At 44.6% G+C, this 16,688-nt stretch overlaps 1 protein-coding gene across 1 annotated transcript in view; it reads left to right on the top strand.

Moving 5' to 3' along the window:
• The window catches only part of LOC139265891 (guanine nucleotide exchange factor DBS-like), a 429,407-nt gene that overhangs the window by 93,130 nt on the left and 319,589 nt on the right, over nucleotides 1-16,688 (top strand). The window contains exon 2 of the mRNA XM_070883437.1: nucleotides 7,123-7,206. Within this exon, the coding sequence (XP_070739538.1) occupies nucleotides 7,123-7,206 (84 nt within the window). The remainder of the gene's footprint in view (nucleotides 1-7,122; nucleotides 7,207-16,688) is intronic.

Raw genomic sequence — 16,688 nt, 5'->3', positions numbered from 1 at the left:
CCAAGCCTGAATGTTGTCCAGGTCTTGCTGCATGTGAGCAGAGACTGCTTCTTTAACTGCGAATGGAATTGAACACTGTGCAGTCATCAGCGAGCATCTCCATTTCTGACCTTATGATGAAGGGAAAGCCATTGATGAAGCAGCTGAAGTTGGTTCGGCCTAGGAGACTGCCCTGTAACAATGCCTTGGGGCTGGGATAATTGGTCTCCAACAACCATAACCATCTTCCTTTGTGCTTGGTATGACTCCAGCCAGAGAAGAGTTTTCCCTGATTCCCATTGATTTCAACATTTGGATTTGGATATTTTTTTATTGCTCATATTTTAAAAGAGAACATCTAATTTCATCAAATATTACAGTTTAAAAAGAAATTATTATTTTTTGTCTTATTAATATATGAGTGTAGCATATAGGAGCATAGAGTGTTCCGTGGCATCTGCATACCTGTGAAGTTGAGTATTTTTCTGTATTTGTATGGCACTGCTTGGTGAGAGCTTGCAGAACTAAGCAATTAATTTTTTTTTTATTTTGGGGATGTTCCCAATTTTTCTGCCAAAACATATAATGAAGATTTAGAAATTATATTCACTATTTTCACTTTCTATCTTCTGTACCAAAATTAACCTGATTTCAATTTTCTTGAATATTCATGTGCATATTTCCTCAGCATTTTGAGTAACATGCAGCCTGGCAGCTTTGCAGTCCATTGTGTCATGTTGTATGGTGGTTACGCTATTCTGCTGTGGCATGCACTAATATAAATCCCAATATTTCTGCAATTTAAATCACATGCTGGCATGCTGTAGGCTTTGTGCTGCTCTGCATATAATCATACTCTTGATTTTAACAGTAGCCATCAAGGCAATTAGTTAGATTTCCAGCACAGTTTGAAGTAACAGCTGAACAAATGTAATTTAACAAAAGCAGTAGCTTGTTGTAGTGTATATAATTACTCAGAAGAGATAACTATAATTGTTGTATTTATTCTGTTGCATGGATGGACATAATCTATATTTATGTTTAAAAAGGCTTAATCAACTCATTCTGTTTTATTTCCTTTTTATAATACTTTCCTTTTAAAATGTGAATTGTTTGCTTGCTAGGAAAAAAGGGGCTACAGTGATGAAATATGTTCATGGCAAAAGAGTGACCGTTAATTGCATACAGCTGAAGCCATTTGATAAGGGAGCAAAATAGATTTGTATTCTGGTATAAAAACAGAAAATGCTGGAGGCATAGCTCGGACCTATAGCATAGCCATTTATTTGGAGGAAGTGAGTGGAGTCAAAGGAGAAGTTATTCAATGTGAGAACAAGTTCAGCCAGGCAGAGGAGGATGGTACCCAACCAATCCCCATGCACCAACACCCTCCTCCGGGTGGCTGAACTGATCACATTGTACAACTTCTCCTTTGACTCCACTCACTTCCTCCAAATACTGTATCCGCTTTGGAGACCAAATACAGATTGGGTGACCGTTTTGCGGAACCTCTCCATTCAGTCCGCAAGCATGACCCCGAGCTTCATATAATTCATATAATTCTACGGACCATTCCCACTCTGACTTCTCTGTCCTCGGCCTCTTACACTGTTCCAATGAAACTCAACGTAAGCTCAAGGAACAGCACCTCATCTTTCTGTTAGACACTTTACAGCCTTCCGGATTCAACATTGAGTTCAACAATTTCAGATTATAACCACTGCTCCCATTTTTCGGACGGCAGCTGTTGCTGATGATTCTGTTATTCCCAGTTACACCTCCTCTAGACCCATCTTTTGTTTCTTTACCTGTCCCATTTCCCTCTCCTTTTGCCTTGCACCATCATCCCTTTTGTCATTTAATCTCTTCTGCCTTCCACCCTATCACATTACTTCCCTTTTGTTCTTTCCTCCCCTACCCCCCTTTTCCTGCCTCTATACTTGCTTAAAACCTGTTACATCTCTAACCTTTTCCAGTTCTGACAAAATGTCATCGACCTGAAACATTAACTCTGTTTTTCTCTGTACAGATGCTACCTGACCTGCTGAGTATTTCGAGCATTTTCTGTTTTTATTTCAGATTAGCAGTGATATGTCCTTACTATACAGTATAAATGCACACGAGGCTCATACTTGAGAGAAGGTCACTCTGTGACCAGTTACCTTTATTACCAAGACCTCAAGTGATGAAGGTGGGTGGAGCTTCCCCTTTTAAACCTGAAAGCCCAGGTTAGGAGTGTCTCTCAAAAGTTCACTCCCTTGTGGTCAATGTTCTCAAGGTGTACAACTTACGTCAGCTTATTCATGGGTTACAATGATAGTTGAATACATGACATCACCTCCCCCCAAAGTCTTATTGGGATCACAAGTTAAGTCTCTCTGGTGGTTTACGCTCCCTTGTAGAGCGCCTGAGTTGGGGCTCCAGTTGTTGGGCGCTGGCCTGAGTGTCTGCTGTTTGCGGTGTCTCAGGCCTGTCCAGACTGCCCAAAGTGACTAGGCTCTCCTCCACTTGGTTCCGGTATTCGGTCACCTGTGGTGGAGTAAACTCTGTGTCGTGTTCTTCCTCTGCTTCTTCTATGGGGTTGCTGAACCTCCTTTTAGTTTGATCCACGTGTTTGCAGCAGATTTGTCCATTGGTAAGTTTAACTACAAAAACCCTATTCCCCTCTTTGGCAGTCACAGTGCCTGCAAGCCATTTGGGTCCTGCAGCGTAATTAAGGACAAAAACAGGGTCATTGACATCAATACATCACGCCCTCGCATTCCTGTCATGGTAGTCACATTGTGACTGACGCCTGCTCTCAACAATTTCTTTCATAGTGGGGTATATAAGGGATAACCTGGTTTTGAGCATCCTTTTCATTAGAAGCTCTGCGGGTGGAACCCCTGTGAGCGAGTGTGGTCGGGATCTATTGGCCAACAGGAGGCGTGATAAGCGGCTTTGTAGGGAACCCCCTTGGATTCTGAGCATCCCCTGTTTGATTATCAGCACTGCTCGTTCCACCTGGCCGTTTGAGGCCGGCTTGAACGGTGCCATTCTGACATGGTTGATTCCATTGCCTGCCATGAAGTCCTGGAATTCAGTGCTTGTGAAGCACGCTGACCAAGACATACAGTAGACCATGGGGGGCGAACATTGCCCGTAGACTTTCTACCGTGGCAGAGGATGTGCTTGAATTTAAAATGGCACACTCAATCCATTTGGAGTAGGCGTCTACTACAACCAAAAACATTTTTCCCATGAAAGGATCTGCGTAGTCCACATGGATGCGTGACCATGGCTTGGCGGGCCAGGACCAGAGGCTAAGGGGGGGCTTCCCTGGGTGCGTTGCCCAGCTGAGCACACGTGTTGCACCTGCAAACACAAAGTTCCAGGTCTGCATCTATCCCTGGCCAGCAAACGTGTGACCTGGCAATTGCCTTCATCGGGTGCTCATTGTGAAGTTCTCTGATAAACACCTCTCTGCCCATCTGGGGCATGACTACACGGTTTCCCCACAGTAGGCAATCGGCCTGAATCGAGAGTTCATCCTTGCGCCTATGAAATGGTTTAAATTCCTCAGGGCATGCCCTGTACGTGGCTGCCCAGTCCCCATTCAGGACACATTTCTTAACTAAAGACAGTAGCGGGTCTTTATTTGTCCAGACTTTAATCTGACGGGCTGTCACAGGTGAGCCTTCGCTTTCACATGCTTCAACAGCCATGACCATCTCAGCATCATGCTCAGTTGCCCCCTCAGTGATGGCTAGTGGGAGCCTGATGAGTGCATCGGTGAAGATTTCAGTGCCCGGTCTGTGCCGAATTGTGTAGTCATAGGCGGCTAACGTAAGTGCCCACCTCTGTATGCGGGCCGGTGCATTTGCATTTATGGCCTTGTCGGCTAAAAGGGACGTTAGGGGTTAGAAATCTGTCTCCAGCTCAAATTTCCTGCCAAACAGGTGCGAGTGCATTTTATTTACTGCATATACACACGCTAGCGCTTCCTTTTCTACCATCCCGTGGCCTCTTTCTGCCTGGGACAGACTTCTGGAGGCATAAGCTACCAGCTGTAACTGACCATTGGCATTCACATGCTGCAACACACACCCAACCCCATAGGACGACGCATCGCATGTTAAAACAAGTTTCTTACACGGGTCATATAACGTTAACAGTTTGTTGGAGCATAATAAACTGCGTGCTCTATCAAAAGCCCTTTCCTGACAGTCCCCCCCAGACCCAATCGCGACCTTTGCATAGGAGTACATGTAGCAGATCTAACAGCGTGCTCAATTTGGGAAGAAAGTTACCAAAATAGTTCAGGGGCCCCAGGAATGAACGCAGCGCCGTCGTGTTACGGGTCTGGGTGCTCTCTGGATCGCTTCCGTTTTGGACGCAGTAAGTCTGATCCCGTCTGCTGCTACCCTCATCCCCAGGAATTCTACCTCTGGAACTAAGAAGATGCACTTCGCCTTTTTCAATCGCAGCCCTACCCGGTCCAGTCTGCATAGCACCTCCTCCAGGTTGTGGAGGTGTTCTTCAGTATCGTGACCCATAATGAGGATGTTGTCTTGAATAACCACCGTCCTTGGAATCGACTTGAGGAGGCTTTCCATATTTCGCTGAAAGATCGCGGCGGCTGAACGAATCCCGAACGGACATCTGTTATACTCAAACAACCCCTTGTGTGTTGTGATGGTGGTCAGCTTCTTTGACTCACTCGCCAGCTCCTGGGTCATGTAAGCTGAGGTCAGGTCCAATTTTGAAAAAAGTTTGCCACCGGATAGTGTCGCAAAGAGGTCCTCTGCTCTCGGTAGCGGGTACTGGTCTTGGAGTGACACCCGATTGATGGTGGCCTTGTAATCGCTCCAAATCCTGACCGACCCATCCGCCTTGAGCACCGGCACAATCGGGCTCGCCCATTCACTGAATTCGACTGGCGGCCGTCCAATTCGCATTCTATCTTTTCCCGCATCATGTACGGAACCGCTCTGGCCTTGTGGTGTACTGGCCTGGTGTCTGGGTTTATGTGAATCATGAAAGTGCCGATGCCGGGTTGAAATAATGTCAAATTTGTCCAGGATCTGCGAGCATGATACTCGCTCCACAAAGGAAATTGCATTGACATCGCCCCATTTCCAGTTCATGACAGCAAGCCAACTCCTCCCCAATAGTGCAGGACCATCCCCCAGGACAACCCAGAGTGGCAACCTGTTCTCCGAATCTTTGTGGGTCACAACTACCGTGGCACTGCCTAGCACCGGAATAATCTCCTTTGTATATGTTCGTACTGTGCGTCAATCAGCAATAATTTTGGCCTTCTGGCCTTGGACACCCACAACCTTTCGCACTGTTTGATACTCATCAGGGACTGGCTGGCCCCTGTGTCTAACTCCATTAATACTGGGATGCAATTGAGGGGCACTTTTATCATTATCGGTGGCGTCCTGGTATATGAACTGTATATGTGCTCCACATGAACTCGCTGAACTTCAGCTTCCAGCGCTTTCCCCCAGTATTCATTTGGCCTCGTAGGGCTTACATCGGGCCCATCCTCCTCGTACATCAACCTGGCTGCAGGCTTCCTGCACATATGTGCGAAGTGACCGCTGACGTTGCAGTTTATGCAAGTATATTGCTGATACCTGCAAGCTTTGTCTGAGTGTTTGCCTCCACACCTCCAGCATGAGCTGGAAGCCCCGTTGTTGGAAACAAAAAGTCCATTACCAGTCGATCGTCTCTGACTGTCTCTGTAACTGTCCTTAAGCGCACCATTAACAGGTGTTGATGGCCCCATTACTGGCCGCATTGTCAATTGCGATGGCATGAATCGCTGTTCAGCTAGCCATTGTCTCTGTTGAATTCCCCCTTTGGGTTCGACTACATGCTGGGGCATGTCCAATTGCCCTTGTCTGCCTAGAGAACTGTGTGCCGCGTTAACAATGTTGACTCCCTGGTCGTTTGCCGCATTTGAGCCAAGATTTTTGTCATACATCATTCTGGTCTCTTCCTCTCCTGAGATAAATGTCTGGGCTATCAGAGCCGCCGCTTCCAAGGTCAAGTCTTCGGTCTCAATCGGTTTCCTGAAAACCCCAGCGTGCCCGATGCCCTCAATAAAAAAATCTCACAGCATTTCCGCTCTGCATGCATCTGGGAACTTACATAGGCTCGCCAGTCGCCGGAGATCTGCTCCGAAGTCTGGAACGCTTTGCCCTTTTCGCTGCCGGTGCATGTAAAACCAGTGTCTCGCCATGTGCCTGCTGCTCGCCGGTTTAAGGTGTTCCCCGATCAACTGCTTCTCTGGCGCTAGAAGGTCCTTTATCAGGGAGTACGGTCTGGATCCACAAACCATCAGAAGATGAGCCCTGCGTTTGTCGGCCGAATCCTATCCCAACCATTCCTTAGTGACAAAACTTTGCTGTAGTCTCTCAATAAAGTCGTCTCAATCATCACCAACACAATACCTCTCTTCTGTGCTGCTAGTGGCCATGCTCGTGTGGTTTAAATCCCAGTTCCTCGTCACCAATGATATGTCCTTACTCTACAGTATAAATGCACACGAGGCCCATACTTGAGAGAAGGTCACTCTGTGACCAGTTACCTTTATTACCAAGACCTCAAGTGATGAAGGTGGGTGGAGCTTCCCCTTTTATACCTGAAAGTCCAGATTAGGATTGTCTCCCACAAGTTCACCCCCTTGTGGTCAATGTTCTCAAGGTGTACAACTTAGGTCAGCTTATACATGGGTTACAATGATAGTTGAATACATGACAAGCAGCATCCACAGTATTTTGCTTTTGTATCTGTATTCTGGTAGTCATGTTATGAAATAGTACTTTGTCTGGAAAACAAAATATTTATTACGATCTCTGATTGAGAGAAAATATACTGTACACCTTGATTAAAGAACTTCAGCTGATTTATTTATTGTAAATTTTCTTAAACTGTATTTATTTAATTCTGAAACAAACTGAATATATAAAGTATGTGTAGTGAAGAGTGTGACACGTTTGAGTAATAAGATAGTCTTATGACTGAAACCTAAGCAGCGTCTTGGGAAATCATTGCAGTTTTTAATTCCTGAACATCTCTGTTACTTGACAATGTAACTTTGTCTTGGTCCTGACCTTGACTCACTGGATTGCTCTGTTGCTCTCTCCACAGATGAAATCATGCAGCAAGAAATAAGACCCCTGCTTGCGGTTGATATAATTGAACAGCTACAGAAACAGTTTGCTATCCTATCAGGTAGGAAATTAGCTGTGTTTTGTTCTTTGCATTGACAACTGTTGGTGCTGTCTGGAACACTACAAAAAAGTTTCTTTGTTCAGAATTTCATTTGGAGGTTAATGTGATGCAGTGCTACAGGCAGTCAGCTAAACTCATGATCTGCTTTTCCTCATGTCTAATGGTCAATCCTTGTCGAATGAAATTATATTTACGTAGTACATAGCTAAAATAACAATAATGTATTGTGCTCAATAGAGAATATAAACAATTTTGCAATTCTACTGCAGTTTTTGATTTTATGATTTATGATAAGTTAGCTTAATGAACTTAGAAAGTTAAAACAAAGAAAGTCTCCCATTTATATCATGTATTTCATGACCGCACTTGTCAATTAAGTACTTTTTAAAGTGTAGTCGCTGTTGTAATTTAGGGAACGAGCAGTCAATTTGCCGGTCACACAAACAGCAATGTGATAATGACCAGATAATCTTTTTTAGTTATGGTTGAGGGAATAAATATTTGCCAGGATACCGGGGAGAACTCCCCTGCTCTTCTTCGAAATAGTGCCATGGCATCTTTTACATCCACTTGGGAAGGCATATGAGGCCTTGTTTAATTCTCATTCGATGAACAGTTGCAAATGTAGTTTGTAAATGGGGCAAATGTACTCCCGATTATATAAATATTCTACCAACAGCATAACGCCTCTAAGTGGCTGATCCACAAGCTGCAGTGATGGTAGCAGGAAAAGCAGATTATTCAGCATTCTGGCTTGAGAGCAGGAGAAGCTGCAATGTGGTGGATGAAACAGAAAAAAGTAATCAAAAACAAATATTTGGCAATGTTTCATAATAAATTGCTATATTAACAGAGCACATATTTAATTTACTTAACCTTTCTCTTGGACACAAGGGACAGATTTTTCCGGCAAGGTAGTGGGTACGATCAGTGGTGGGTCTGGCAGAAAGTTGTTATTTTTGACAGTGGATCAGGAAGCCACTGTCATCCCACCCCCCACACGCCTATCCTCCAGGCGCGTCTGTCATCGCGGAGCCAACCCGATCAGCAGTGGTAGGCGACCCAATGATTATCAGGTAGTTTACAGGCACTTTAGAGCCTTTTTTCACTTACTTTGTAAATTTCCCTGCATGGTCACAGGACTCACGCCGCTCAGGAAGCATGTCAACCTGAGGCGGGAGTTCCGTGGCTATTGCTCCAGCTGATTACTTGACAGCATGAAATGTACAGTAAAAGCGCCAACCTGACAGATAATCAATTTTCTCAGGCAGAAGCTGTTGCTCAGTCCATTTCCAGCACAGATTCTGCAAGCTACAAGTCTTTTCAGCAAAGTCTCCATCCAGTGTCACCTCATTGGAAGAACTCTCTCACCATCACCTGTCATCTATTCCATCAACGTGGGTGCCATTTTATACTGGCTCAGCTTGATCCTCAGAATCGGACCACGATCAGCCCCAACACCAGCAGCACCAGGCACACCGGCATCACCAACAACAACACCAATCTTCTCTGCAATCACCTGATGCAGCACAGGACACAGGGCATCAGCACCTGAGCACATTGCTGCCCGGGATGCTAAGGATGGCCTCAACATGGCCAGATTTAGTTAACTTTACACTGTACACACATATGGCTAAGCATCCTTGCAATGATCAAGCCATTTCTTTCACACTCATCACCATTGTGGGGGCGCTACCATTATGTCTCATCGTTCACTGCAACTCAGTAAGCCACTTCTAAAGGTGCACACAAATCTCTCCAAGACTGGAAAGGGTTGAAAATAAAGATTTTTATGTTTGACACCACATTAACAGAAACTTTACATGAATATTGGATAAAATACCCAAGTGGCTATCCTGTGTGTTGTTAGTTGATATGATTGCACTAGGATGAGGCTGAGTTTGAGGGGTGGCTAGTGAGATGGGGATGTGATAATGTAGATAGAGAGAGATGGATGGGTGGAGGGGCAAGTTGGTATGAATAAGGATGTGCAGGAGTAGGGTAGGGAAAGCAGTGTGATGGGATATGATGAGAGGCACAGTAGGCTACAGTTGAGTATGGCTTTGTACTCACCTTTCCTGATCTACTGAGATCATTGAAGTGCTTGCGGCACTACACCCAGGTCCTCTTGACCACATCCCTCCTTGTGACCTTATCTGCAATCTGAAACCAGGCTTGGTCTCCTGGGGAGGTCTCTTCCGCCCATAGGAAAGGAAGAGGACCTCCCTGCATGCTCTGATTCCCTCCGGGGGTCGCGGTATTGGTTAAAGAAACTATTACAGCTGTGAGGAGGGATGATATGTGAGAGGGATCATCAAATGAGACCATAAGGGTCGCCGGGACCAATATCCTCATGGGGAGTTTTGCTAGTACTGTTGTGGAGAGTTTAAATTAGCTTGGCAGGGGGATGGGAACCTGAGAACAAATTCAATAGGGAAGGAAGTAAAGCTGAAATTGGAAAGCAAGAAAGTGATTCTCTACGAAAGAGGAAACAAGGGTTAGTAAGTAGTAATCAAGGAGGTCTTCCTGTGCTAAATGGTATATAGTTCAATGTAAGGAGTATAACGAATAAGGTGGATGAGCTGAGAGCACAGGTAGACACTTGGGAGTATGACATTATAGCCATTTCAGAGGGGCAGGTTTGGCAGCTCAATTTTCCTGGTTACAGGATTTTTAGACAGGGCAGAGAGGGGGGTAAAAAGTGGGGACGGGGGCGGGGGGGAGCACTGTATTGATTAAAGAAACTATTACAGCTGTGAGGAGGGATGATATGTTAGAGGGAACATCAAATGAGGCCACATGGGTCGACCTGAAAAATAAAAAAGGACGATCACACAGCTGGGCGTGTATTTTGGACCCCCAAACAGAGGGAGGTAGATAGGAGAGCAAATATGTAGGCAAATTTCTGTAAAGTCCAAAAGCCATAGGGCAGTAATAGTAGTGGATTTCAACTATCCTAATATTGATTGGGACAAATATAAGTGTGAAGGGTATAGAGGGTGCGGAATTCCTAAAATGCATTCAAGAGAACTTTTTTAGTCATTATGTAACAAATCCAACACGGGAGGTGGTGGTTCTGGATTTCGTTTTGGGGAATAAAGCTGGGCAGGTGGAAGGGGTATTAGGGGGAGGGTATTTGGGTGCCAGTGACCATAATTCAGTCAGATTCAAGGTAGTTATGGATAAGGACAAGGATAGACCAGGAATAAAAGTTCCAAATTGGGGAAAAGCTAACTTTGCTAAGTTGAGAAGTGATTTGGCCACAGTGAACTGGAAACAGCTACTTGTGGGTAAATCAGTGTCGGAATAGTGGGAGGCATTCAAGGAGGAGATCCGAAGGGCTCAGACCAAACATGTGCCCTTAAAGAAAAAGGGTGGGAGTAACAATTCTGGAGCCCCTTGGATGTCTAGGGACTTACAGGGAAGGATAAAGAAAAAAAGAAAAAAAGGGAAGCTTATATCCTATACCAACGGCTAAATACTGTAGAATCTCTGGAGGAATATAGAAAGTTCAGAGGTGAAATTAAAAAGGATATTAGGAATGCTAAGAGAGCATGAAAAATTCTTGAAAAGTAAAATCAAGGAAAATCCAAAGCTGTTCTATAAATATATTAAGAGCAAGAGGATAACTAAAGAAAGGGTAGAGCTTATTAGAGACCATGAGGGTAATTTGTGTGTGGAGGCGGAAGATGTGGGTTTGGTTCTGAATGAATACTTTGCGTCTGTTTTCACAAAGGAAAGGGGCAATGCAGATATTGCTATCGCGGAGGAGTGTGAAATTCTGGAGAAATAAGCATAGTGCGAGAGGAGGTATGAAGGGGTTTAGCAGCTTTGAAAGTGGAAAAATCCCCATAAGCCACATAAAAGGTTACTACACAAGATAAAAGTTCACGGGGTTGGGGGTAATATATTAACATGGATAGAGAATTGGCTAACGAACAGAAAACAGAGAGTAGGGATAAATGATTCATTCTCTGGTTGGCAATCATTAACCAGTGAGGTGCCGCAGGGATCAGTGCTGGGACCCCAACTGTTTACAATCTTGGAGGAAGGGACTGAGTGTAACGTAGCTAAGTTTGCCGACGATACAAAGATGGGAAGGAAAGCAATGTGTGAGGAGGACACACAGAATCTGCAAAAGGACATAGACAGGCTAAGTGAGTGGGCAAAAATTTGGCAGATGGAGTATAATGTTGGAAAGTGTGAGGTCATGCACTTTGGAAGAAAAAAAATCAAAGAGCAAGTTATTATTTAAATGGAGAAAGATTGCAAAGTGCTGCAGTACAGCAGGACCTGGGGGTACTTGTGCATGATTCCCTAGCATCTGTCTGAGGCTGAACCACATTGTTTGCAACCTTGGTGTCAATTTTGACCATGAAATGAGCTTCTGACCACTTATCCGCACCATAACTAAAACTGCCTATTTCCACCACTGTACTATCGCCTATCTCTGTCCTTGCCTCAATTCATCTGCTGCTGGAACCCTCATCCATGCTTTTGTTACCTCTAGACTTGACTATTCCAATGCACTCCTAGCTGGCCTCCCACATTCTACCCTACGTAAACTTGAGGTCATCCAAAACTTGGCTGCCGTGTCCTAATTCACACCAAGTCCTGTTCACCCAACACTCCTGTGCTCGCTTACCTACCTTGGCTTCCAGTTAAGTAACACCTTAATTTTAAAATTCTCATCCTTATTTTCAATTCCCTCCATAGCCTCTGAGATTTCTGCATGCCTACAATTCTGGCCTCTTGCGCATCCCTGATTTCCATCACCCAACCATTGGTGGCTGTGCTTTCAGCTGCCTAGGCCCTAAACTCTGGAATTCCCTTCCTAAACCTCTCCGCCTCTCTACCTCTCTTTCCTCCTTTAAGCCGCTCCTTAAAACCTAACTCTTTGACTAAGCTTTGTCCTAATTTCTCCGTATGCAGATCGGTGACACATTTTGTTTTATAACACTCCTGTGAAAGCCTTGGGACATTTTACTACGTTAAAGGCACTATATAAGTTGTTAGTATAGAAAAACCTCAGGGCAGTCAAAGGCATGACAAAAAAAAGTGGATGCTGTTATATATGTAAACTTTTGTATATCCTGCACAGCCACCAGAGGGCTCATCCCCTGGAGTCCCAAGGGATCCCATAATCCCTTAGGAGCACAGGTACTTAAGGAGGCCTCACAGGTTGAGAAGGCACTCTGGAGACCTGCAATAAAAGACTACGGTCACACTTTACTTTGAGCTCACAGTATCCAGTCAGACTCTTTCTTCATACATAACAACTGGTGACGAGATACAGATAACGAACCCCACCGCAACGATGCAGAGAACAGTGGGCATCCTGGAGAAGTTTTTAGAGGGAGAGGATTGGGAAACCTTTGTGGAGCGACTCGATCAATACTTCGTGGCCAAAGAGCTGGAAGGAAATGCGAACGCTGCCAAACGAAGGGAGATTGTCTTCACCGTCTGCAGGGCAGCAACATGTGGCCTCATGAAAAATCTGCTTGCTCCAGCGAAACCCACAGAGAGATCGTATGATGATTTGTGCAAACTGGTCTGGGAGTATCTGCACCCAAAAGAAAGCGTTCTGATGGCGAAGTATCGGTTCTACACCTACAAAAGGTCTGAAGGCCAGGAAGTGGCGAGTTATGTCGCCGAGCTAAGACACCTTACATAAGAACATAAGAATTAGGAACAGGAGTAGGCCATCTAGCCCCTCGAGCCTGCTCCGCCATTCAACAAGATCATGGCTGATCTGGCCGTGGACTCAGCTCCACTTACCCGCCCGCTCCCCGTAACCCTTAATTCCCTTATTGGTTAAAAATCTATCTATCTGTGATTTGAATACATTCAATGAGCTAGCCTCAACTGCTTCCTTGGGCAGAGAATTCCACAGATTCACAACCCTCTGGGAGAAGAAATTCCTTCTCAACTCGGTTTTAAATTGGCTCCCCTGTATTTTGAGACTGTGCCCCCTAGTTCTAGTCTCCCCAACCAGTGGAAACAACCTCTCTGCCTCTATCTTGTCTATCCCTTTCATTATTTTAAATGTTTCTATAAGATCACCGCTCATCTTCAGAACTCCAACGAGCAAAGACCCATTCTACTCAATCTATCATCATAAGGTAACCCCCTCATCTCCGGAATCAGCCTAGTGAATCGTCTCTGTACCCCCTCCAAAGCTAGAATATCCTTCCTTAAGTAAGGTGACCAAAACTGCACGCAGTACTCCAGGTGTGGCCTCACTAATACCCTGTACAGTTGCAGCAGGACCTCCCTGTTTTTGTACTCCATCCCTCTTGCAATGAAGGCCAACATTCCATTCGCCTTCCTGATTACCTGCTGCACCTGCAAACTAACTTTTTGGGATTCATGCACAAGGACCCCCAGGTCTCACTGCACCGCAGCATATTGTAATTTCTCCCCATTCAAATAATAGTCCCTTTTACAGGTTTTTTTTTCGAAGGTGGATGACCTCACATTTTCCGACATTGTATTCCATCTGCCAAACCTTAGCCCATTCACTTAACCTATCTAAATCTCTTTGCAGCCTCTCTGTGTCTTCTACACAACCCGCTTTCCCACTAATCTTTGTGTCATCTGCAAATTTTGTTACACTACACTCTGTCCCCTCTTCCAGGTCATCGATGTATTTTGTAAACAGTTGTGGTCCCAGCACCGATCCCTGTGGCACACCACTAACCACCGATTTCCAACCCGAAAAGGACCCATTTATCCCGACTCTCTGCTTTCTGTTAGCTAGCCAATTCTCTATCCATGCTAATACATTTCCTCTGACTCCGCGTACCTTTATCTTCTGCAGTAACCTTTTGTGTGGCACCTTATCGAATGCCTTTTGGAAATCTAAATACACCACATTCATCGGTACACCTCTATCCACCATGCTCGTTATATCCTCAAAGAATTCCAGTAAATTAGTTAAACATGATTTCCCCTTCATGAATCCATGTTGCGTCTGCTTGATTGCACTATTCCTATCTAGATGTCCCGCTATTTCTTCCTTAATGATAGCTTCAAGCATTTTCCCCACTACAGATGTTAAACTATAGTTACCTGCCTTTTGTCTGCCCCATTTTTTAAACAGAGGCATTACATTAGCTGCTTTCCAATCCGCTGGTACCTCCCCAGAGTCCAGACAATTTTGGTAGATTATAACGAATGCATCTGCTATAACTTCCGCCATCTCTTTTAATACCCTAGGATGCATTTCATCAGGACCAGGGGACTTGTCTACCTTGAGTCCCATTAGCCTGTCCAGCACTACCCCCCTAGTGATAGTGATTATCTCAAGGTCCTCTCTTCCCACATTCCTGTGACCAGCAATTTTTGGCATGGTTTTTGTGTCTTCCACTGTGAAGACCGAAACAAAATAATTGTTTAAGGTCTCAGCCATTTTCACATTTCCCATTATTAAATCCCCCTTCTCATCTTCTAAGGGACCAACATTTACTTTCGTCACTCGGTAAAAGCTTTTAGTATCTGTTTCTATGTTTTGCGCAAGTTTACTTTCGTAATCTATCTTTCCTTTCTTTATTGCTTTCTTAGTCATTCTTTGCTGTCGTTTAAAATTTTCCCAATCTGCTAGTTTCCCACTAACCTTGGCCACCTTACACGCATTGGTCTTTGATTTGATACTCTCCTTTATTTCCATGGTTATCCACGGCTGGTTATCCCTTCTCTTACCGGCCTTCTTTTTCACTGGAATATATTTTTGTTGAGCACTATGAAAGAGCTCCTTAAAAGTCCTCCACTGTTCCTCAATTGTGCCACCGTTTAGTCTGTGTTTCCAGTCTACTTTAGCCAACTCTGCCCTCATCCCACTGTAGTCCCCTTTGTTTAAGGATAGTACGCTCGTTTCTGACACAACTTCCTCACCCTCAATCTGTATTACAAATTCAACCATACTATGATCACTCATTCCGAGAGGATCTTTTACTAGGAGATCATTTATTATTCCAGTCTCATTACACAGGACCAGATCTAAGATAGCTTGCTCCCTTGTAGGTTCTGTTACATACTGTTCTAAGAAACAATCCCGTATGCATTCTATGAATTCCTCCTCAAAGCTACCCCGTGCGATTTGATTTGACCAATCGATATGTAGGTTAAAATCACCCATGATTACTGCCATTCCTTTTTTACATGCCTCCATTATTCCCTTGATTATTGCCCGCCCCACCGTGAAGTTATTATTTGGGGGCCTATAAAATATGCCCACCAGTGACTTTTTCCCCTTACTATCTCTAATCTCCACCCACAATGATTCAACATTTTGTTCATTAGAGCCAATATCGTCTCTCACAACTGCCCTGATATCATCCTTTATTAACAGAGCTACCTCACCTCCTTTCCCTTCTTGTCTATCTTTCCGAATTGTCAGATACCCCTGTATGTTTAATTCCCAGTCTTGATCATCCTGCAACCACATTTCTGTAATGGCCACCAAATCATACCCATTTGTAATGATTTGTGCCGTCAACTCATTTACTTTATTTCGAATGCTGCGTGCGTTTAGGTGGAGCGTTTTAATACTAGTTTTTAAAACATGATTTTTAGTTTTGACCCCCTCCTGCAGCCCCTTTATATTCATACATATTGTCCCTTCCTATCACCTTGTGGTTTACACTTACCGCAGTGCTACTCTGCTCTGTTGCCACCTGCCTTTTGCATTCTTTCTTGGGGTCCAGTTCATCTGAGCTCTCACCCACTCTAACTAGCTCAGAGCCCTCTCCTGGGTTCCGAATACTCTTTGCATTGAGGCACCGAGCTTTCATGCTTGCCTTTTTATTACACTTTGACCCTTTAGAATTTTGCTGTACAGTGGCCCTTTTTGTTTTTTGCCTTGGGTTTCTCTGCCCTCCACTTTTACTCATCTCCTTTCTGTCTTTTGCTTTTGTCTCCGTTTTGTTTCCCTCTGTCTCCCTGCATTGGTTCCCATCCCCCTGCCATATTAGTTTAACTCCTCCCCAACAGCACTAGCAAACACTTCCTCTAGGACATTGGTTCCGGTCCTGCCCAGGACATTGCAAATTTGAAGGACATTTGAAGCACATGCTCAGAGACTTTTTCATACTTGGTATTGGCCATGAAATGATACTTCACAAACTTTTGACTACGGAGACCCCAACCTTGAGTAAGGCAATGGCGATAGCTCAGGCGTTCATTGTCACCAGTGACAATACTAAGCAAATCTCTCAACACACGAGTGCTGCTACAAGTACTGTGAACAAAGTGATGTTGTTTTCAAATCGCAACGTACAGGGCAGGTCCAACATGCCTGCAGCTGCACGTCCGCAGATGTTTCAGAGTCTACCATCAAGGGTGATGACTGCAAGGCCATTAACATCTTGTTGGCGCTGCGGGGGTGATCATCGTTTCCATTCATGCTGCTTCAAAGGGTACGTTTGCAAGGGCTGTGGAACAATGGGACACTTCCAACGCATGTGCAGGCGAGCTGCTAATCC

Source organism: Pristiophorus japonicus, chromosome 6 (assembly GCF_044704955.1).
Source record: "Pristiophorus japonicus isolate sPriJap1 chromosome 6, sPriJap1.hap1, whole genome shotgun sequence".
In the NCBI taxonomy this organism is placed as follows: domain Eukaryota; kingdom Metazoa; phylum Chordata; class Chondrichthyes; family Pristiophoridae; genus Pristiophorus; species Pristiophorus japonicus.
Note: the sequence above shows the minus strand (reverse complement) of the source record. Positions and strands in the feature narration are given on the sequence as shown.